The sequence below is a fragment of the Corylus avellana genome, chromosome 3 (assembly GCF_965113065.1).
Source record: "Corylus avellana chromosome 3, dhCorAvel1.hap1.2, whole genome shotgun sequence".
In the NCBI taxonomy this organism is placed as follows: domain Eukaryota; kingdom Viridiplantae; phylum Streptophyta; class Magnoliopsida; order Fagales; family Betulaceae; genus Corylus; species Corylus avellana.
Window position 1 is genome coordinate 4,042,667 of NC_142492.1, and position 24,373 is coordinate 4,067,039.

A 24,373-nucleotide genomic window follows, 5' to 3' on the forward strand; every position below is an offset into this window, starting at 1 on the left:
GATGTGATAGTGCTTATCAACCATTTGATTAGCTTTTATTAAAAAATAAATAAATAAATAAATAAACTCAAGAGTTTATAAGCACTAGTATATCAACTCAAGTAAGAATTGAGTATTTAGAATTACTCAAAAAAAAAAAAAACAAAACAAAACAAAAACTTGAGGCTAATTTTGGCAGCCATGTTATTTCAGTTGTATAACACTCTACTTTTGTTACTCTTTATGCATTGGCTAAAAAAAGTCAAAACGCCATCCCAAAGAAATTACAAAACCCTAGATAAGAAGACCAAGCCAGGAAACACTCCATCCTTTAAGGGTTTAGGCAAAGTGTACTAAGAAGAGAAAGATGGACTGCACAATAAAAGTAATATATTTATGTACTTAGATCCCATGACCAAATAGTTTACCTTACCAAAAGCATTTCATGCAGAAGGATAGGTGATATGAACACTTTCCTTCCATATCTTCAGTTCTAAATATTCTCAAAAATTACAACATTGACAACAGATTATACACAAATACACTAACTACTGAATGGAGAATTTTAAAGGGCCAAGTTCTCTCAACAAATCCCTATTTGGCTATTATGCACAGGCTTATGAACACTTCTACCAAGTAACAAAAATTGGTAGATATACAATTTCTCTCCCTTCACTGCCTCACTATGGGAACACCCCCTAGATATAGGCAATAAAACAACTCCTTCAAAAGTAAGGAGGCAGTATTTTGATACCATTTCTTTCTCCATCATCAGTCTTTGAGTTATCTCCATCTGTACACACTTCACCAGGGATGATCTAGAACGAGAATATTATGACACTCTTGCGCTTAGCTTTCCCCACCATTTATAACGACCTTCAGAACGCCCAAGTTTATGAAGCTTTGCCTTTGCCTCTCGTAACCTAATTTTGAATTCTTTTTTCCATACTTCAAAACTGAGTTTAAGTTTCCGAAGTTCATCATCAGAATTTACAAGAGAACCTGAGTGCCCTGATTTGACCTCAACAATAGCTCTGGCACCGTTGTCAAAAGCCTGTCTATGCTGCTCAAATTCCTTTACCAGATTGCTGACTGCATTCAAAGTACCATTAGTGTCTCGCCCTGCTCCAACTTCGTGATTGGTACCAGAGGATTTTAAGGGTGTGCTTGCACCAGGAGTTCGAGATCCCAAGGACGTGTTATCCTCTGAGTCATAATACTGAGGCGTTGAAGAAGCATCAAGTTTTCCAGGTTGACTTGCAGCATTGTCAGCAGATAGGCTCTTCCTGGCTGCAGCAAGACTCATCTGCATCGCAATTACCATTAAAAACTCCCAGGCATCTGAGTAATTCAATTAGTAAGGGTGCAGCTCTCATGTTATGAACACGAAAAAAAAATTAAAGAGAAGCACAGTAGCTTTTATTGATTTGTTACCATCTCTCTTTTTTTTTTTGGTTCTTTGATCGCCTTCAGGCACATTTTAGTTTTGTTAACTTCTATGACATATATGTAACATCTTTTGTAGTTCAACTTATGTATGAACATGCAAACTCACTTGCAAAGATGCCATCTGCTTCTGCCAAATCTCCTCCATTGATTTCATCTTTGCTTCATATTCTGACCACCTTGTCTCAGACTGCTGTAGTTGCTCCCTCAGTGCAGAATTTTCCTCTTCCTTTTGTTCTAGAGTTGCTTGTGCCTTAAGAACCTGCATTTGAAGCTCTGCCAAAACTGGAGGCAGAACCTGAACCTCTTGCGGTATATCCTGCTCACAAAGAAAGTGACCTTTTTAGTCATCCAGGTTGACAAAACTTTCAGAAAATATAAAAAGAAAACATACTTTGCCTTTCTTTTGGGTAACAAAGAACTACAACAACCCAACCTCTCATCGTGTACAAGGTAGGTAGGTAAACCCCAGATATACAAACCCACCCGCATGACCCGCATATTAAATAAGCCCCACATTTGAGATTAGTGGGATTCGAACCTAGGATGTGCAGTCTATGCCTTCATCCGATGTACTTACTACTAGGCCAACCCTAGGATGTGCTCCCCTAGTTGCATTCCTTTCATTGGTGAATCTCAAAATGCATATTGATTGTGCAGCATTCTCTATGTGCTAACAATACAGTTTGGTAGTGGCCATTGGCCAATGCAAGCTGAGGCAAAAGGCCCCAGTGGCAGTCTAGGCCATGCAGGAAGTTGTTTGACATATGCCATTTATAATGGATTATAAAGCTATGGAAGTATTTCGACTCTTCAGCAATGTTTCTACAGTTTTTTAGGGTTGAACAAATAAAAATTTGTCAAATCAATTTTTTTCAGATAAACAAGCTTCTTAGGGAAACTATTGAATATTGGGAAAACTAAATCTAATTTATAAATTTGGTTTCAAGCATATTTGAAAACTTCTGCATCATGAGAATTTTATAGCTCCAAAACTCCAGCAAAATTTCATGGACTAAGGGGAGAGATACAAAGGAAAACACCACTTCATGAAATAATATTTTCTATAACTACATAATAACTACAGCGCCAGGACCAAAACATAGTAAAAATTCTTGCAAGCAGATAAGTGTCAGAGAGAGTACCTTCATTTCTGAAATCTTCCTGCTTGGCCTCCGTTTAGATTTTGCATTCTCAGGATGTAACTTTCTCAAATTATGCATGCCATTGACATGCCTCCGAACAAGCCATCCACGGATTACTACAATTATTTAAATGAACAATAAGAAAACTGTATGCAATTGAACCACCACAAAAGCAATGAACAAAATAACTTTTACCAGATTGTAAATGCACAGCCGCTTGCATTTCATTAAGGGTTTCAGAAGCACTAGTTGTGCACCACTTTATCCTATCATTATACTTCCTTCTCGTAATTTCACCACGAACAACTGCATTGGTTCCATCAATTTAATCAAACATTTTTAAACGCTTGAAAAAAGAAGCTTCTGAAGATCCAAAAGAATCAACAGACCGCCTAAAACTAATTCAGAATTTAAGCCACCAATTCAAGTGTTTTAGGCACTTTACAGCATAAACACCTGTGAGACCTAGAAAACTACAGTCCTGAAGAGACTCTAAAATGTATAAAGCAGCATTTCTTTTATAGAAATATCCAAATTGCATATGACAGAGAAAAACTGCAGAATAATTTTTTTTTTTATAAGTAAAGATATATTATCAAAGCGCAGAGGGGTGCAACCCTAGTACACAGGGAGTATACAAGAGAGCGATTAAGAGGGAGAAAAAGAAGAAGAGAACATAAAAATGAAGTCAGGGAAGCTGGTCACTAAGGGCGCTAGCCAACTAGTGGTCCAAGTGAAAAGGGTGTACAAGAAAAAGTGTAGAAGGTCCTCAATATTCCTAGACGAGTCCTCGAAACTGCAGAATAATTTTAACATGAACAAGATTATAGAACAAGCAAAGAAATGCATTAAATGAAACAATTTAAAAGGATTGAAGAAAAGGGTGCTCTAAACACTTTTCTCATGGAGAGTGTTGTAGTATTCACAAGTTTCAACGCTTGCGGAATTTCTAGATTTATGTACGTCATTTTCAGTTTAAAGCTTGTATTTGTGGGCTCTTTTGTATACTTCCTGTGTACATGGGTTGCGCCCCTTGCACTTTTTAATACATTGACATTACTAATAAAAAAAAAAAAAAAAACCAATTTAAAAGGCATGGATATGCATGCATTACATGATTGTAATGTCATCACTCCTTCCTGAAGCTCGTGGAAGAAATGGCGAGCTTGGAGACCACGGAAACATTTCTGAACACCAAGTATACCTTGCAAAACTTGATTTCTCGCATTCTCCAACGCACCAATCTATAAACCATTAATAGCATCAGAAAAACCATTAAAGAAAATAAACTCATCAAAAAGAGAACAATCACAGTTTCAGAACTCGACAGTTTAGTTCAAAAATCTTCCAAAGTATCAAGATTTAATTCAATTGACAGAACACCCTTTCAGTCGAATGTTAAAATTGCTTTCATTCCATAGTAAAGTATCAGGTCAACTCAGCAATGACCCCTCCAATACTGTTTTTTTGTTTTTATCTTGTTTTCTTTTCCTATTCGACCTTTCGACCTTTTTTTCTCCTGATTCATTTTCCTTTCATTGACATCCTTTATACTCAGGGTCCCATAAGTCAACTGAATAATGGGGCAATATCCATACAACTCCAAGCACAAGTACTGCACATAGAAGGTAAGTTTCAGTGTGAAGGAATCAGAATAGTAGTACAGTGTTTAATTATTTTCGGAGACCATATAAAACATTTAGGAAAAATATTCTTTGTTTCAGCTCTTTTCGAGGACTGTTCTAGCTAGTTAAGAATTTGTGGGCACTGTTACACATGTTTTGGTACGAATTTCTAAAAAAATTTGTATCCATGGACAGCTGTTTATGTGTCTCCTTTGACAATTAGTTATAGTAATTTTCTTGTTCTTTTTGCTACTTCTAGTTAGGTGTTTCCGTTTGTATACCTCCTGTGTACCTAGAGGCGCCTTATGCTTTTAATAATAGTTGGCGATTACTTATAAAAAAAAAATAATAATAAAAAATAATAAAAATAATAAAATAATAATAAATAAAATAAATAAAAAATAAAAAATAAAAAATAAAAATCTAAACAGAAAATAAAAACAAATGCAGTAATATGACAAATTAAGAAAACCTTTTAGAGCTTGATTTACATCTTTATGGGTGTTTGATTTTAACTGATGGGACGATGAAAAGATTCTTGGTAATTTCTGTAGAAAACTATGGCAAATCATTCTGACTGACATGGTTAGTGAAAGCACTTGTAAATTGTACAATATATCACCACTCCTATGGACAATGCCAATAACGAGTCTTCACAAATTATTCTCACCATTCATAGACATAAAGTGAATATGGCTTTCTCTTGCAATTTGTTTGTAAAGCCTTCCAAACCTAATTTTTTTTCTCCTTTTTTTCTTTTGGAAAAGACAGCATGGGAATTACTTGCCCATGCTAGATATGAATCCAATTAATTAATCTAATCATTCTCATTCACGCAGGACAGGAAGACCTACCTTTAATAGATTACAAACATAAAGTTAAAACTTTCTAGAGTCTTGCATTGTCCAGAACAAAGACGTGTGTTTTATATATATATATATATATATATATATATATATATATATATATATATATATATATATATCACCCTCCATCCCCCAAAAGCCTATGAGGCATGGTTTCTCTATAGCATTTGGTACATGGAGATTGGTTTTTTGGTTTGAGGGGGCCACACTACATAGGCTTTAGGGGGTGATGAATAGAATTACTCTATCGATCCATCTATATATATATATATATATAGTATTACACACACACACATATATATCTATATAGGAAATTACCTGCCCCATTCTGAGAAAAAGTTTGGTATAACCAACTTGATACATCTCAGGGAGGACATTGAATTGCTTCAGCACCGCAACTGATATACTTAATGGATCCTGAGATACAATGGTCTCTGAAAGTAGGAAACCGTACCTGAATAATATCGGCACATAAGAAGAATTAATTCAACATCTGTTTTTCAAAAAGAGAAGTAAAGAACCATTAAATAACTAATAAACCCTCTACCTTCCTGCAAACTCTTGATGAGTCATTCTAGTAGGATATCCAGATCTGGAAATTCTAACAACCTCCAACACGCCACAACACCTGAGCTGTTGTAAGACAAGGTCCTCTTCATATAAGCCAGGAAGCTGCCTGCTGTTTGGCTTTATGCAGCGAATGAAGTGAGGCGTGGTGTTCTCCAGCTGGTGCATTAGTTTGAACAATTGACCCTACAAGAATCCAAGACATTTCTTGAGATCTTGCAAAAAAAAAACTTCAGCTACATCTCCAAGTACTATCTTGTACTCTTCATACTTCTAAAAATATTGCAATTTTCAGAACAAAGCGGAACACCAAAATCATCTCATATAGTCACATGCCACTGCCGTAAATTCCATCATTTCAGCTTCTGCTTTTAAGTACGCAACATCTATTTATATATTCAAATGATAAGAAGGTAACAAGCATATTACCTTAAACTTTGTACCAACGCTCTGCTTTGGGGGGTCCAACGCACCTATTTGGCACATAGGGTTTGCTTGTTTCTGGGATTGGCCAAGCATTTTGGACGCAAATAACTGTAGCAGTTGGCAACTGCATGATGAGAGGAGTTGGATGGAATCAGAGTGCAGTCGATCTCTGTTCTTTTCCAGGAAACCATTTGTATCATATAGGACCTAAAAAAATCCAGATGTTAGCGAAGCCATAAACATATTGTGAAAAATGACTTTCATGGTTTGCTATCTTGCATTTACTTATTTATAAAAAAAAATAAAAAAATAAAAAGTGGTTCATAATCTTGCATGACTTGACTATTTAAGAAAGCTCTAGTTTTCCTTGTAGCTATAAAACTATGCAACGCGAAAAAAAATTAGGAAGATCTAGCCAAACACACCATTATCCATGCTCCCTATATCATATCATCATTTACTACCAACTATTGAACTCAAATTTTCAACATCATCTCTGGAAAAACTACATAATATTTATATCTGGATTAGAAAAGACAGTGCTATTGTAGATTCAAATGTACGCCTTAATATTCATTGTCAGGATCAAAGTGGAATGGAAAATTCTAGAAAATCTTTTTGAAAGTTTCAGCATGTATGATAAATATTGGTCCATCATGATACTAAGTTAGAGATTGTGACAATAAAGCAATATGCTGACTGCTCAGAAAAAAGAAAAAAAAAAGGCAATATGCTGACTTCTTAAATGAATCTTAAAGCTATATGGCTAGTTTATAGATTGGAAGCTGCCAGAGTAACTGTGTCCAAATATCTGAGTGATATTTGGTTACAAGATGTTGCTAAGAAGAGAGCGACAAAAGAAAGAAATGGAAGGAGATTTGTTTGGCAAACCACAAAACTGGGCCAGACATGAAAAGTATAATCAATTTTAAGTATGTAAAATTTGGTCAATTTTGTAAAATATAAAATTAGTACTTAATCTCTATTTACGAATACTAAAAGTAGTGGAACATATTTCCATAAAAAGCCAAACATGACTACCATGGGGTTCAGATAAACTGAATATAAATTGAAGCCAGGTCAAAGCTGAGCTAGTATTTACTTTTGTGTTGTTCAGAACTAGAAACAGTTCTATGGTTGCCAAACACCCTCATAAATAAGTTCTCTTAAGTAGATGATATTAAACTTTTTTTATACACACCACTTTCATCTCTTTTTTATTTTTTTGTGTGGACCAATTTTTATTTTTTTCTGACACTACTTTCATCTCTGCTATTGTACAATAAGCACAAAGTCCGATGAGTCATGACAGTCACAAATTTCACTTGTACAATTTCAATAGTCAATTTGAAATCAAATGAAAACATAATATTGAAAGCTCCTTGCAAACTGAGCTATAACTAACCTCTCCGGCATAGTGACGTATACCAAAAGCCCTGCCTCTTTCTCCTTTAAAGCAAGAATTAGAATTCAAGTGCTGCTTAAGCTTACTAGCGAATGTCAGATCAGTGGCCTTGGGAAAATTTGATTCCTCATCCAACAACGATAGTAGACCTAAAGGCTTCTGCACAATCCACCGGACAACAAAGAGTGAGTGATCCAACTACCAAGGGAAAATACTCTGGTTTAATGTGAGAACAAACAAATCTAAAGAAATGAGAACTGCATCCATCATGAGCACCTGAGAGCAAAATTTCCTGGAAGCTATCATAAAAATAACATACTATATAGCAGAGTATATAAATGAATGCAAGCAAAAGCTTTTTCATTTTTTTCATAAAAAAAACACACACACACACACCAAAAGGTGTAAGAAAGGCCCACACTCCAAAAATAAAGTATACAAAACAAAGTCAAATCAAAGAACTTTGTGCAAGAGATTCCAATCATCTCCTGAATAAAAGGTAGCACGTGAATGATAATGTTGAACCATAGAAATACCTTCTCAAAGACATCCAAGCACTCCTGATTGTCTTCAAAATCAACTTTTGTCCAATCAACCCCATCCAATTCATAGTCCTGAAACAAGGAAATTGTGACATTGCTATTCATAAGAACCATGTCATATGTTGACAATTGGAAAGTTCTATTGAATCAGTGAAACAGAAGATACACCCAATGAAAGTGTGTCAAAACAGATAAGTTTAAAAACTAAAAAAATTTCTGGTTTTGCAAAACCAATTGGTCTGACCAGAAACACTACAGAACCCTCATCCCTTTGCTATTCATAAGAACCATGTCATATGTTGATAATTGGAAAGTTCTATTGAATCAGTGAAACAGAAGATACACCCAATGAAAGTGTGTCAAAACAGATAAATTTAAAAACTAAAAAAAAATTCTGGTTTTGCAAAACCAATTGGTCTGACAAGAAACACTACAGAACCCCCATCTCTTTGCAGAATGTCTTCAAGTACATTTTCCTTTAATTACATAAAGCTTAAATTTGGCTCGCAGGTCAGCATCTAGAATCCTCAACAACAGTTTATATGAGCATATAGAGCATATGATCCTAGTCCAAAAGAATTAAAATCAAACAGAAGGGACTGATTAGATTAGCAATTTTCATTCTCTACTGCCTTGCAGCTCCCACTTTGCAACACTTACAAAGATCTTCTAACTATTGTCACAGCCAAATGCAATGCAACTAGTGGGCAGTGAAAAGTAAACAGTTCTCTTATTTATATCTACAGCAAGGGATTTTCTATGTAGGAGGCACAACCAGATATTCTTCTAGTGAGTAATCATACAAGAGAACAACTGTGCGATGGTTTCATTTGGAGAAGTACAGGCTGAATTATAGTATGGTTATAGAGTTGTACAAGTGTCAACCACAATTCCTACATCTATGTTGTGAAAAGCATATCCTAATGCTAATGCACCATGGACCGTCAGATTTTTTTTTATATATAAGTAATAATTTATTGAAAAGAATATAGGTAAAGCCCTCACACATGAAAGTAAACAAGAGAGACAACCACACTAAAGGTGTCTATCTAAAAAGTTAACAAGATCTAAAATATTCAAAAAGGAGAATGAAGAAACAGAGAATACAGCCCAAACTAAGAGGGATCTCAAAAAAGTGGGTTTTAAAGAAAGCAGGATCTAGTAGTCTTCAAAGTAGCGCCAATTCCTTTCACCAAATGTTCTACATCAAGATCAAAGGAATAACTTTCCAGATAGCCTCTTTGAAATGCCCACACCCTTGATTCATTCATGTTTTAGAGTGAGCAATAATTTATCAAAGATGTCTCTATCAGCAAGCTTGCATTGGTCAAACCGGTGGAGTGGAAATGAAAGGATTGATGGAATTCCCCATAAGGGAGTGAATCTTAAAGGAAAGAAATTGGTGGAATCGAATGCTGGATTCCATTTGCATTCCACCCAAAAGTAGGAGATATACTCCATTCCCTTCATAATTGGTATGAAATCTCGCTTTCCCTCCTCAACTGATAAAAGACATGGTAACAGAGAAGGGAATAATAGTCAAAGTACATAATTTTTTCCTTTACATTTATTTCTTTAGTCTTAAGTATCCAAACAAACGAAGAACATCTCAAACCTTTCTTATCTATTCTACTCCCTCATAATTCATTCCTTTCCTTTCCTTTATAAGTCCCAAACTCCCAAACACACTGTAAATATGCAAAAGCCACTTAGAGAATAGGTTTACATATACATGACAAGACATATAATTGTGATTCTTCTATGCATCATTTTATTAAAGAATGACTTGTTAAAAAAATACATTGTATATAAATTGAAAGGTCACATTGCATTTGAGACGCTCACCTCCTGCTCAAGTTTAAATAGATGCCGGTTGAAATGTTGTTGCAGCCTCTCATTTGCATAATTTATACAAAATTGTTCAAAGCCATTCCTCTGAAAATGAGGAGATGATATCACCATCAAATATGCAACAAGAGTGCACTAAAAAATCACTATATAGATGAAGACAAAGCATATACCTGAAATGACTCAAAACCATATATATCAAGGATACTTATAGATCTCCCAGTACATCGTTTGCCTACTTCAAGCGACTTATTGATTTGTTCTACAAGCCAGTCAAAAATGCTCGCATATATAAATTTTGCCAATGCATCTCTTGTGTCAATTGCCTGAATTTCAGAAGGGGGAAAAAATTCATGTAACCCCAAAAGAGTGCATTTGAGAGCTGCTTAGAATAGAGGGACAGAACGCTAAACAGACCTGCTGCAATGTCAATCTTTTAGCAATAGTATCCTTGCCGGCTTGGATTTTATGGGTAGATAAAGCTATCACTAGTTCCTGGGAACTGCAACCAATCAGCCTGGCAGCATTGGTTACAGCTGAGAGAAGGAAAAGTTAGTAGAAGTCACTTCAAAGTAAGTCGATATAATAAAGTCTTTAAAGAATATACGTATAATTTGCCAGTACGCAGAAAAAGCAGACAGCCTAAATAAAGTTCTAGATAAAATACCATGACAGTAAACAGTACTCATAGGAACAAATAGAGGACGCAAGGAAAGAGAGAGGGGGGCGGCATTAGTTGCTATATCAAAGTTTCACTAACTTCTTATCTCTTTCAATGTATGAGTTACTACTCAACTATGACACTTGGGATAGAAGGCAGAAGCCAAGGAACCTATTATATGATCCTTCTGATCATATTTGCCAGCATAAGAAGATATCTTTTATTAAAAAATAAGCTCACAGGCATAGACACCAATTCTCACAACATTTCTAGCAGCCTACCGGTTCTCAAATTTACGTTTCCATTACTTTAAAAAACTTCCCTATTGGCCAACTGTATCAACCAAAAAATTTACACACACACTCTCTTCTGGGGATGGATGACCTGCTATTGACACAGTAATCAAAATCTCTCCACATATATGTATCAAACATTTTACCAGAGCTCAAAATATCACCATGTAGTTCTAAACCTCTAAAAAAAACGATTATAAACATCAGTTTATGACTAATTAAAATAATTCTAGATGGTTACAACTAGCACCAAGTATTTATGCCATCAGCACTACCAACATACAAACAGCATCAGGTGCAAGACATCCATCAAGAAAGTCATGAAGCCAAACACATAAAACTTACCTTCATTAGCCAACACCTCTACATGATTTTCATTGTCAATTACTTCAAATGATATGTTCCCCAGCCATAACACTGCAGCAAGCATTGCAAATGTATGTTCTTGATCTTCTTTGCTGATTCGAAGAATGTCTAGGGCTTCCTGGAGAAACAAGAAACAACAATAAGGATAATAGGAGACAGAAATAAAAGGAAGAAGGGTATATGAACCAGAATGGTGACAGAAACAACTATATGTAAACTTACAATGAGCTTATGAAATTTCCTAGCATCATCAACACCATGAATTGCCAAGCAATCACTCTGATTAAGATAATTGTACTCACTTGCAATTCTTAGATTCAGTCTCTCTACAAAGAAAAACAAAAATTAATTCCAAGCATCAAGAGAATAAGTTCTCTACTATCTCGTTTAAATAAATTATGAGCATATTAGAATATTGAGGAGGGTACCGCGGCTGGTTGTAACTTTATAAAATAGAAAAAAAAAATTCTTGTCTTAAGACTTAAGAGTTATAAATGAATATGAACAACATTTTAAGAGATTCCAAATATTGAGAGGGCACTGTGGCTGGTTGCTGATCATCACTATATTTAACAGATGAGGCTAGTAGAGAGAAACAATCAGGAAAGCTGAGAGAACTATACTCAACGCTTCCAATAAAAATGGCCACTCACAAGGAGAGCAAAATGAACATTCGAGTTGCCCCACAAAGAGGATCACTCAGTCCTAAGGTCTAGCTATTTTGAGAAATCTTCAATTTTCAGTGTAGTCTGTAACATTTAGAAAATCCTTGGCATGCCATATGGCAAGAGTAACTGTAGAAGCAGAGAAAGTCTAAAGGCTATCCTGTGATGATTTCATAAAGATTGGAAAACCTAAATTTCCCACCAAAAGAACACATAAAAGCATACGAAAGGTTCAGGGCCTTGACTACAATGTCACGACATATATAGCCAATGTTGTCACAATGGAGTAACAATTATGGATACTGAAAGGATGAGAATCAGCCAAAATGAGAATTCTACTTTGAGAAAATTGTGTGGAATGATTAAAAATGAAAGTCCAACCTTTAAGAACTGAAGGAGCACCAGCACAAAGTTGGTAGAAGATGTGGTATGACCTCTCGCCATTGACCAGTTGAACCACTCTCGACTGCTCAGAGATGTACATGATTTCAGAAGTAAAACAAGATGATATAAAAGTTCACAGCACTTCAGATGGGGCAACAATTTACCTTTTCTGACAAAACTGTCCACAATTATCGCAGGTAAAATTGACATTTGACATAGCATGAGGTTGAAACAGCAATCAAGTCAGTTATCTCGATTAATATGCATCACAAAATAGTATATTAGAACAATTTATTCAAATTCAAACTCCTTACAGGTTTGTATCTTAGCACCACATATCTTCCCCAGTGAACTAAAATGAATTTCAATCAACTTCCCCTGCGCAAAATTAGAACATGTGTAAACTATAGACTTCACTTTATAAATTGCAAAATTTTAATATTCAACACCAAACAAAAACTTTTAAGCTATAGAGCATGATAAAACTGAGTACGTTCTGCAATGAAGAAAAGAAAGAAAGGAACTCACAAATCGGCTAGAGTTGTCATTCCTCGATGTTTTTGCATTCCCAAATGCTTCCAGTATACAGTTTGTCTGAAGGATTTCATACTCTATCCCGCAACTGCCACCACCAAGGGCAGTCAAATATTGCATTGCAATTTTAGCTGTCTCAGTTTTCCCAGCTCCGCTTTCCCCACTGCAAGAAAAAACTAAAAGATGATTCTGTGTGCTAACTACCAATAAATCTCCAAAATGAGCTCAAAGGCCAATGTTGCAGAACATAACTTAAAGAACACTAAAGAAATGATCATAACCGAGCTCCTAGTTAAAAGGAAACTTAATTGAAGACATTCTAACCTTATGATTATGGATTGATTTACTTCATCTGCAAAATAAAATTATAGCAAAAAGAAAAGGCTTGAGAAAGAATTTACACGTGGGCAAAAGAGAATCAAAATGTTTCACTTTCTTTCTTCACATAAGAAAACATATGGATTTTCCCACCTCTCATCATCTCAGTATAAGCAGCGTCTGCTATAGCATAAACATGAGGATTGTCCATTACTTTCTTCCTGTAAGCTGTGACAAAATCTTTTCCATATATCTGTACATCCTTGAAGGGATTAACTGCAATCAAAACTGGACCTGCTTTACTCTACAGAAAGGAAACATAAAAACTGTCAAAGGAGAGTGAAAAAGGAGATATGACTCTGACTTGCAAGCATGAGCAAGAGGACCATATCATACTTACATAGATTTTATCCTGAGAATATCTGCACTGGAGATTGTAAAGTACTGATGGCTCGTTCAAATAACTAAGCTGTATAAGATCATCTACACCATCCAGTATATCTGGGTTTGCAGGTAAGAGCTCTCCTGTGGGCACTTTCATAACCTATAGTAATCACACAACCTAAGTGCAAGTACAACCCACCGACTAAAGTACTTAAGATTGTTTAAACAGAATTCAGAAATGGCCAAAGGTTAAGAAACTTACATTTCCATTGGACAGTAAAACAAGAGCTTCCTCCCCTGAAGTTGATTTTATCGTTCCTGACTCCCACTGCCTACTTGGGAGCCAACTCCAAACACGAAGTTTCTGGTAGGAAAATTTACATTCAATGTCTATGTACATTTCAGAAACAATACATCAACACTAGCAAATTAGACCACTGGTACAATTCACAGAAAACTAATTCATTGCTAAATTTTCAACCGGTATGGGAACAAGATCAGTGCTGTTCCAGAACATTAAATGGATGGTTCACTTCGAAAGTAAGGGAGGCCAGAAGATCAGTGCTGTTCCAGAACATCAAATGGATGGTTCACTTCGAAAGTAAGAAAATCTGGCCTCCTGACAACATTTCAATCATGTTTTGACTTCTAATTTGTATATTTATCACATCCAAATGTATCTTTTAGTGCCCTAGGTGTCGTAACCAATCCATCAAAACAAAATCACATACCTAAAATGGATCTTCCATCTGATACAAGTTTTTACTAACGGAAAAAAGGGAGTTGAGGGGTTGGAATTAGCCTCCCCTCTGGGCAATCAATCCACCCATTATTAATCACAACTAATGGGCAAAAGAGAGCTGAGGGATTTGACCACCAACACCCACCCACCCATTATTAATCACATCGAAAACTCCACAATTTCTTCATCTCTCTTTCTAGACTAAGTCCCGTAAACTTATTATCTGAACAGCATGCAGAATAAAAAAAAGCAGCTCTGTTCTTGCAATTAACTGTACAATCAAATACTCCAACTACTTTCAGTACTTCAATTAACACCTCTTACCAAGAGTGGTAATGACAAAATTCCACACCTTCTTGATCACTCTCTCTAGTCTAAGACCCCAAGATGTACGGATGCTTGCAATTAGTTATACGGCAAAATACTCTAATCATTACGAGATTGTCAATCAACAAACCTTAACAAGACTAACAGAACAACAAAGAATCAATCTGAAGCAAACATATTATTCTCACTATTTTCCTTCTCCGTTACCTTCTTGATGAAATAACCAATGTTGTCATCCCAATCCAATTCCCTTATCTTCCGCGGCGAAGCACTCGGCGCCGCAGAGCCATGATCTGAATCCGAACCCTCCGTTCGCTCATTTTTGCTCTCCTCCGACTCCACAGCATATGGCGACTCCACATTCTGATCTTTCTTCATCTTCTTGCTCCCGAAGCTCCCTCTCTTGAAACCCAACTCGCTCACTTTCCTCTTTCCCTCCTCTTTCCCGTTAAACTCACACGAAGGAGGTGAACCGCCATCGCCGCCGCCACCATCACCGCTGACCCTGAAGTTGTTTGGCAAAGAGCGGCGCGCCGAGGGCAGCCGAGCCCTCGACGTCGGCCGAGCCGGCAGTGCCGGCGGCAAGTCCTTCGGCTTCTCGACTTCGTCTCTCCGGCGCAGCGAGTCCAGCATCTCCTCCAGCGAGCTCCGCGCCATCGTCGCCGGCGATAACATCACCAAATTCACTCGAATTTCAGCCTCAAAAGCTCAATTTCCACCTCAGTTGAACGAATTCAAACCCTGCGTTGTCCAATTTACCAACCATGAAAACCCTAACAGGAATTATCAAAATGTAAGAATCCTATTCCGGTAGTCCAAATCCGTAAGAAGAATAATGACAAGCCGGAAATGTTGCGAAAAAAAAAAAAACTAAGTATCTTTTTTTTTTTTTTTCTTTCTAAAAAACACCTCCAGAAAACAAACTCCGAAACCGCATTTGCGCAAATAATCAAGGAGGTTAAGGTTGTTTCAGAGAAACAAACCTTGTCTCTCTGTGTGCGTGTCTTTTTGACAGAGAAAGAGAGAGAAAGAAGGAAATGGAAAACAGAAATGAAAGGAAAAAAGCTGTTGCCTGTTTCGTCTTCTCGGGTTTTGAAAACAAAATTCGCAGCTTAACTTGGATGACAGATTTGTTGCTGCCGTTGTTGTCGTTGCTTTGCTTTAAGGTTTTGTTGAAGAAATTCAAATATTTCAGGTTGGTGACTAGGTGGGGTTGAGCATTGTTTTCTTGAGAGAACCGTTTGGATCTGATAAGGATAAAAATATTGTGTGTAATAAGAATATCGGGAAAAAAAAAAATTAAAAACAAAAAAAAGGATTCTGGGAACAAGCTAGAGCCAAAACTGCGCCGGATTGAAGAAAACGCAGAGACACTTGGGAGTTGGGACCTGAAAAGCTGAGTGTCGTTGTAAATTGGGAAAGAGCAGTTCTACTATTTGCCTCACTATTTCAAGATATTTACAAGTTTGGTATTTTTTTTTTTTTGCTTTATTGCCCTTCACTTTTCTCGTGGCCAATCCATTTGATGCACGTGTTATACTGTTTGGATGGCATATTTGGCCTTTTCATTAAGAGAGCTGTTACAGATTTATTTCCTTTTCATCTCTTTTATAAATTCTCTTATACAAAAATTGACAAAATATGAAAAACAAATATTTCTCTTTCAGAAGGTTTTTTTTCTTTATGTGAAAAATAAGTTAAGAGCGTTTTATATTTTGAGTTGTTTGTTAATGTTGTTATTTTTTTGCTAAAAAAAAACAAAAAATTACTCTAAAAAGCGTTACGAAACGAATTTGATCCTCTTTTGTCTCGGTTTCATTTTTACACTAGAGCTAGTTGTATTTTTGTAGGTTTGTTAATTTAGCCATTTATGGGAATGTTTCAATATCTTCAAGTGTAGTGAATGTAATCAAGCATGGCCATATTGATATTATCGATTATCACAAGAAAACATTAAAACAATAATAGAATAGGGAAATAAAGTAAATGACTACTTCAAGATTAAAGTATTATCTGTCTTGAAAAGAAGGAAAAGCTACAATTGATAATTTATGCTTGAAAGGTAAGAAAGAGAGCTCAAGGAAAGGAAAGTGGCAAGGAAATTGTGTGAGATGAGGGATATCATGTTTTTGATATATATATATTGGTCTTCCCTATTACTATTTCACGTTCAACTCTTGCAAATTCATTACTGAATTTGTGAAACCCAAATCTCGTCCTACAAATGTAATGGTAGATTATTTTTTTTTTAATTGGAGGAGGACCAATTAAAAAGAAAATAATCGCTTCATATATATATATATATATGGAAAAAAAGAAGAAGATGGAATCAATCTTTTTATTGGAGCCTCCATGCATACGAAATCTCCACCTTTTTTGCATCACCTTTGTGGGGGAACAATAATCATTCTAGAAATGCTATATATACTACACTCTTATTCTGTTACGCTAATGTTGCAAGGAAATTTATTTGGCGCTATTTTAAATTGGTCGGAGGATATTTTCTCAAGATTGGTTTGAAGGAAATTTATGTCCATATTGCAATGCTCATCAATTTTTAGATTTTTATTTCTATTTTTTAACAAAGGCTAATCTAATGATTAATGGGCACTATCATATCAATCCATTAGTAAAATTGACGTGAAATATGAGTATAGTATATAGCATTACTCTAATCATTTAGAGCCTAAACCTACTTATCACTATTTGATGCTACATTTTATATGATAATCAAGGAGTTCTCTCAATTTTTCCCTCACTCATAAATTATGACCACGTTTTTTTTTTTTTTTTTGGGTTAAGAACAAATTTACTCTTTCATTTATGAAAAATCAAATCGTACAACTTTCAGAAGATACAATAACATGAAGGAAATCAATATATTCTTCCATCCAAATTTTCTCCACTAATTGAGGGAAAGCTGCTTTTACCAATAGATGAGTTGTCATACTTGCTTCCCTCATTGTGTACAATATTTGCCATGAATGAAAGCTATACAAAATTATCTTTGAATCATCAATCAGAGTTGCATGCCTACTCCATGATTGTTCCTCCTTTCATAATGCCAGTACTATTTTCAATGCATTACCTTCCCGAATGACATTGGGCAATCCCAGATCCTTGCTAAACACTACCGTCTTCCAATCATAGGCGTAGAGCCTGTTTGATATTGCGTTTGAAAAATATAGTTTTTAAGTTAAAAAGAGCTTTTAGACAAAAGCTTTATTTTTAAGCTTTTGTCAAACGTATTTTTTGGTTATTTTTATGTTTTTTTTTACCTTTAAAAGTATTTTTTTACCGAACAAATATTTTTTTTATTCAAACGGGCCTTTTGAGTGTTAAAAATACTTTTAAACCCCTTAAACGCAATTTCAAACAGGTCGTAATAGGCAAACTTCAATAACCTTACTACCTAAAGTCATATATGTAATTATTTTTCCTAAAATGGCTAAGATCCAAGTAGTCACATATTAATGCAGCATTACGTACCCATTGGCAAGTTTGTAAATATGCGATGGAATAAGGTCAATATTGACTTATTGAGTACATAAAATAAATGGCAGTAAGTGGCTCTGGCGACCTTCTTCGACGTGCCAAGAAGGATAAGAAAATGTGTTTTGTCGCTGAGCGGCCCTTCCGTTTTGTTGATGGCACTGATGTTTTTGAAATTTTAAATCATGACTGTGACTTAAGACTCTGACCTACAAGAATATCCAAAAGTCGGAATTTGGTGAGCGTGACAGTGTAAATACTGGAGTTGGAGGGAACTTTGAATTATTATTTACTACCAGCCCATGGACAATACTACCCCTTCATTAAGGGAGCTTTTTATTACTAGGAATTTATATATTTTTTTGCATTTAATTATGTGTTTTTTTTTTTGTTTTTTGAGAAATGTTTTATACTTTTGGTGGTTTGTTAATATTTTTGATTTAATAATAAAATACAAAGTTTTTAATACTCTTTTGGTGTAAGCAGGGACGAAACTATAAGTTCAATTTTAAGGGGCTGGATTGTAAAAAGAAAAAATCTAAGGACCCCAATAAGAAAAAAAAAAACTATTTTTTCTAACAAATTAACAAACTATTTTTAATAAACCTTTTTATAGAGTTGGAGGTTGACCGGGCCATGGAGTAATTTTAGGTGTTCTACTTATATCCTATTAAGAATAATGTTGCTATTAAAATTACTATTGAGCTTGTGATTGATCATTATTGAATTTTGATCAAATTGTAATTTTATAGCCACATCATTCTTAATAGGACACAAGTCGACATTCTATAATTACTCGGGGCCATGGCCCCCACCAGCTCCCCTTAAATCCATCCCTCGGTGTAAAAGTGAGGTTTTATGTAAAAAGCGCGGGACTGCTACCTGGATAAATAAGGCAAAGGTGTTCTTTTGTGGGATTTGGCTAAAGTGTTGTGAAAAAGCAAAAGATTACTGTTCTTTTTTTAAAAAAAAAAATTGTTCATATCTAATTCCATTTTCGGTTTCTTTTTTGTGAAAAAACTTGTAAATAAATTTGGACCCAATCCTTTTTTGTGATAAATGAAGAAGCAAATATTTAGAAAATTAGGGGGGGAAAGAAGAAGATGAAGAAGAAGAAGAGGAGATAATTGGAGAATAAACTAAAAATAGTATAGGAAAAAGTCATTGAAGGTTTGTAGTTTGTGTGTATGCATGTCTTATGGCAACATGAGAGAACATTTTATGACTATCCAATCATAAGACATGATGTCATCTAATTTTAGAAGAGAGGCTGTTTCAACGGCAAGAAGAGCTGCCCGTATTAGGATTAGGGTCGGCAATTTGGACACGACCCGCGAATCCGACACGAATACGACACGAAATTAGCAGGTAATGGGTTTGGGCTTATCGGGTTCGGGTCTTAATCGGGTCACCCGATTAAGACCCGAATAAAATTCGTGCCTGGCGGGTCGACCCGCCAGACACGTTTAAGTTAACGGGTCTGGCGGGTTACCCGACCCGCCAGACCCGTTAACTTAAAAAAATAAATAAATAAATAAAAATAAATAAAAAACCCACCCCAAGCGTAAGCCCAACTGCCCAATTGCCCAACCCGCAAGTGTGCTGTGTGCATCAGTGCATCCTATTACTGCAGTCTGCATATGTGCAACCCGCCGACCCGGTAAGAACTAAGAAATTAGAATAACTTGAATAAGTGAAAAAGTGAAACCCTAAATTCTAAAATCAAACATTGATCTCATTGTCTCACGCTCAGTGCGCTTACCCCTCACCAGCAGCCAGCCTCACCCAGTCACCCTCACGCCTCACCCTCACCCTCACGGTCACGGCCTCACGACTCCTACCCCACCAATCGCCAGCCGCCAACCCCCCCCCCCCCCACCGGCTGACCGGCGACGCCTCTCTCTCCTCTCTCCCTCTCGGCTCTATCTCCCTCAGACCCTCTCTCAAAATCCCCTGCATCCGCCAGCTCCCCCCACCCAAACCGACGATCGGTCTCCCTCTCCGGCTGTCCCTCTCCCTCTCTCACGGTCACTCTTTCAGTTTTCTGTTTTCTGCATATTTTTTGGGTCGGGTCGGGTCGAATTACCTATTTAATATATGTTCGTGTCGGGTCGTGTTTACCCAATCTTACCCGGTAATGTTAAACGGGTCGTGTCGGGTTACCCGGGTATTTTCCGAGTCGTGTTCGTGTCAAGCCTGTTAACCCGATTAGCTAATCGGGTCGTGTTCGTGTCTTGGGTAATCGGGTCGCGGGTCTTAATCGGGTCTACCAGATTACCCGAATTGCCAGGCCTAATTAGGATCAGTTTAGAGGCTGCATACATCGGACACTCCGAAGAGTCCCAACATATAATAGGTTGATTTTTTTTATTTTATTATTTTTTTTACGGCATTTATGTAAAATCTCTAGATAAAATCGATTATTAAGGCAACAAAATTTTGAAAGAGATTATAATCCTTTCGGGGAAGGGGATTCCAAGTTTAGATGGGGAGATAATGGCTATTTTTATTAAGGACATAAATTTTTTCTAAATCAATTTAGAGAAAATATCTTCCAACCCATTTAAAATAGTGTCAAGTATTAATAAACATTTAAAAGGTACATTAAATTTAATTTAAGTTAGTAAACTACTATTAATGATGTTAAGAATTTAAGGAGCAACTTCACTTTGATCCCTAAACTTCTATCCGATTTTACAAACCCTTGAACTTCCAAATCTCTCATTTTTGATCCATGAATTTTTAATTACTCTCAATTAGAACCCTTCCGTTAATTTTAGCCGTTAAAAATACAAAAAAAAAAAGAGACCAAAATGTCATTGATTTTCATTTTTTTTTAAATAAAAAAAAAACGTTTTGGAAGTTATAATTTTATACAAAAGTCAGGGGTATAAACGTCATGCAACATTTAAAATCTAACAGAGGGTCCAGATTGAGAGTAATTAAAATTTCAGAGATCCAAAATGAGATATTTGGAAGTTTAGAAGATGTTTGTAAAATCGAGTGGAAGTTTAAGGGGTCAAAGTAATGTTTTCTCCGAATTTAATGTGCATTTTAAATGTTTATAGATATTTGACATTATTTTAAATGAATTAGAGACTATTTCCTTTATACTGGTTTGGAAAAAATTTCCAACCTTTTACTAATGTATCTCAAAAAAAAAAAAAACCTTTGTGTTTTTTTTTTTTGTTTTTAAGGGACAAAATCAAGCTTTTATTAAAATTATCAAAAAATAAGAATGGCAAAAAAAGCATGAGAAAAAGAAATACCCGGATCATTTGATTTGATAGGCACAGAGGGAGGACATAGAGAATGTCGGAATCATTCTTGGACTTTAAAAAGGGTTGGGTTTTTCGTCTTTTTGGAAGGATATTCCAATTTATTTTTCAGAGAAGTACTTCAAGCCTCTCATTAAGTTTGAGTTTACATGTTACAAAAACAAAAAAAAAAAAAAGTTTGAGTTTACTTCGGATTGGAGAAATCTCCTCCGTTTCATTAAGCCGTATCATTTATATTATATAAACAAATAGGATAAATAAAATAAATAGAATAAAAATATATAATTAGAAAAATAAAATTAATTGATGAGGGATCTCCCGACATAATCTCTCATTCTTTTAACTAATCTTATTCTTAAATCTCATTAATGAGATTGATAAAAATAAATATTTTTATGTATTCCTTAAAATTTCTCTATGTATTAAAATGATTTATATATGTCTTATTTCTTTTTTTTTTTGAAACTGATAAATCTTCATTTCATCTCAATAAAAACAAGAGCCATAAAGACTCTATACATCCAGAGCTACCTGCTCTAAAATAATAGTATCATAGATACTATGGGGTATTTCCTCTAACCACACCTTGTCCTCTAGTAAAGTAATTGCCTCCTTTGCCAAGCCGTGTGCTGCCATGTTCGCTGTCCTCTTCACGTGCTGGACTTTCCACTGCCTAAATTGATGTAACACCGATTGAATATCAGCTATAATATGTCCATACCTGCTCCATTTAGCCACCTTATCGTGTATTGCATTAACCACAATCAAGGAATCTCCCTCCAGACAAATATCCTGCAACCCGATATCTCTGCCAAATTCAACAGCAGATAACGCTGCCATGGCTTCCCCTATTACCGGCTCTTGGAATGAAAAATAAGGCTTGCTGAGTGCTGCATTGACCAATCCATCTGAATCCCTGACCACAATTCCTGCCCCCATACACTGGTTCTTCTTGTCACAAGCAACATCCCAGTTTATTTTGAAGAAACCCACCGGAGGACAGCTCCATTTCATACCTACCAGCCTCTCCCCCCTACATCCCTGTTCGTCCTCTTCCGCCCTTGTATTAGCTTGTCGATATTGCTGAAAAAATAATTCTGTCTCCAGGAAAATACGGTTCGGGTGAGTAAACTCCCCACCATATAACACTGTATTGCGCCTCAGCCAGATACTCCTAGCAAGCAAAGCCATAAAAGCCAGTTCCCCCCTACTGCAACGCAGGGACATCTTCTCCATGACATCCCTAAAATCACACCCTTCGCAGTAGGCCTTCTGAAAAATTCTCCCACCTGCACTCCACACATCTACTGCCGAAGGACAATCCCAGAGAACATGACGAATAGTCTCCGTTTCACAATTACAAAACAAACACTGCTCATTAAGCCTAATCCCTCGTTTCTTTAGATTATCTTTAGTTGGCAATATATTGCTACATGCCCGCCAAAGGAAAACCTTAGTTGGATTAGGTACTTTTAACCCCCAAATTAGTTTCCAAATATCGTTTGAGCTTCTGGTACCTGATCCTTCTCCCTTTACTTCCAATTTTCTGCCATATTCCAGGAAATATGCACTTTTGACTGTGAAAATTCCAGTTGTTGAAACCCTATATGTCTTATTTCTTAAGATACTATTGTATCATATATTTTATTATACCTATTCTACTATAGTATCCTATATTTGATTGCGCTATATTTTAATTTTTTTTAAAACATGTTTTGTTTAATTTAATAATAAAAACAACAAATCAAAGTATAGTGGTCCACAATTAAGGTCTCATATAACGCAAATTCTTGCGCCCGTCTTGTGGCTCGATGGGTCGATGCTGGTTCCTTTTCTAGCAGCATTACCCTCTTTGCAAAAATCCCCCCTCTCCCATGATATTTTATTTTGGGTGCGTTTGAAATTGTGATTTCGCAAAAATATGTGTTTTTAAAAGATATCGCTAAACGTAATGCGCTTGACATTACGATTTAGAAAGCATATAATCTAAAATATATATATTAAAAAAAAAACAACGATTTCTATAAACAAATTAGGGGATGTTTATTTGAAAAAGCGTGAATTTAAACCGAAATCATGATTTCGAATAACAAATATTTCATAAAAAATTATTTTTAACATGTTTTACCAACCCTTTGTTATTTTAAAAAATAGCGATTTCAAAAACGTAATTTTTTAAATTGCACTTATTAAAACTGCAATTCAAAATGAACCTTCATATTACCAAAAAAATCGTAAGTCATGATAGTCCATCTATAAGTAAATGAAAAGAACCTCCATATATGTATATTTATACATAAGATTTACATCTTGGTACACCTATTTTACCATAATAATGAACAGATTACATGGTGACTACGCTGTGGGAAGAGCCATTTCTTTTCTTGCTTGAGATTGGACTTCATTTACTATCATATCAAAATTCCTTATCATGATTCATGCTTAGGAAAATTTCATAACAACTCACGGAGTTTTCATGTGATTTGAATTTACTCTTTAGATTTTTTAAAATCACATTTGAACCCTTTAAGGTTGCCGTGTTTTGTCATTTCACTCCTTTCCTAAAAAATAATTACGTTGACATTAAGTTAATGTGGTGTCGTGTAAATAGTTTTGTCATGTCACATGTCACATATTTTTATTGTATAATAAAAAATTACCAAAAAAACTGAGAAAGAAGTTAAAAATAAATAGAGAAGCCGGTCATTCACCCTCCATTACTGCCCGCCTCTACTGGGAGGAGGTGGGAGGAGAGATGGGAGGGGATAGAAGTGATAATTCAACTCCACCACCTTTAAAAGGGGATTGCAACCACACCCATGCATGCAGTGCGGGTGGCAACCCCGGGTGACCACACGAGCTACCCCACTATTTGGGGAGTGGGGGGAGGTTTTACCTATGACACTCTAAAAGTTAGTCTCATATTGAGTTGGTATATTACTTACATTGAATGTCTAGATTATAAAGATATTCATATGTTTTAAGTTATACACTGATTCCATATTAGATAATATTGAGCTTTTGTAAGTAATTTTAGGGAACTCAAATTACAACTTACTTAATTATTTTAGAGTAATAGC

The 24,373-nt window shown here is 35.7% G+C and overlaps 2 protein-coding genes across 2 annotated transcripts; both read right to left on the reverse strand.

Annotated features, from left to right (window-relative positions):
• Positions 1-351: 351 nt before the first annotated feature.
• Positions 352-15,877, reverse strand: ATM2 (myosin 2). The gene is made up of 25 exons (XM_059585264.2): positions 15,596-15,877; positions 14,731-15,264; positions 13,717-13,818; positions 13,471-13,614; positions 13,224-13,374; positions 13,077-13,104; positions 12,747-12,915; positions 12,533-12,596; positions 12,383-12,396; positions 12,216-12,300; positions 11,392-11,495; positions 11,149-11,287; positions 10,267-10,385; positions 10,023-10,175; positions 9,847-9,936; positions 7,996-8,073; positions 7,460-7,618; positions 6,058-6,261; positions 5,609-5,814; positions 5,380-5,515; positions 3,685-3,814; positions 2,766-2,876; positions 2,571-2,686; positions 1,535-1,744; positions 352-1,285 (listed from the first exon to the last, which is right to left on the reverse strand). The coding sequence occupies exons 2-25, from the start codon at positions 15,196-15,198 to the stop codon at positions 812-814; spliced, it is 3,654 nt and encodes a 1,217-aa protein (XP_059441247.2). The 5' UTR covers positions 15,199-15,264; positions 15,596-15,877; the 3' UTR covers positions 352-811.
• Positions 15,878-21,806: 5,929 nt separating this feature from the next.
• LOC148586703 (uncharacterized) lies at positions 21,807-22,529 on the reverse strand. Its single transcript, XM_088514143.1, has one exon. The coding sequence runs from the start codon at positions 22,527-22,529 to the stop codon at positions 21,807-21,809; it is 723 nt and encodes a 240-aa protein (XP_088370269.1).
• Between the last annotated feature and the right edge of the window lie 1,844 nt (positions 22,530-24,373).

Bases quoted from the DNA above. Each gene is read 5' to 3' on its own strand.
- LOC148586703 (XM_088514143.1), bottom strand. From the start codon at position 22,529: ATGGAGAAGATGTCCCTGCGTTGCAGTAGGGGGGAACTGGCTTTTATG.
- ATM2 (XM_059585264.2), bottom strand. From the start codon at position 15,198: ATGTTATCGCCGGCGACGATGGCGCGGAGCTCGCTGGAGGAGATGCTG. The intron at 13,375-13,470 runs GTAAGTATGATA...TCCTTTCTGTAG, and splicing joins ATTCTCAGGATAAAATCTAT to AGTAAAGCAGGTCCAGTTTT. The intron at 1,745-2,570 runs GTACTCTCTCTG...CTTTGTGAGCAG, and splicing joins GGAAGATTTCAGAAATGAAG to GATATACCGCAAGAGGTTCA.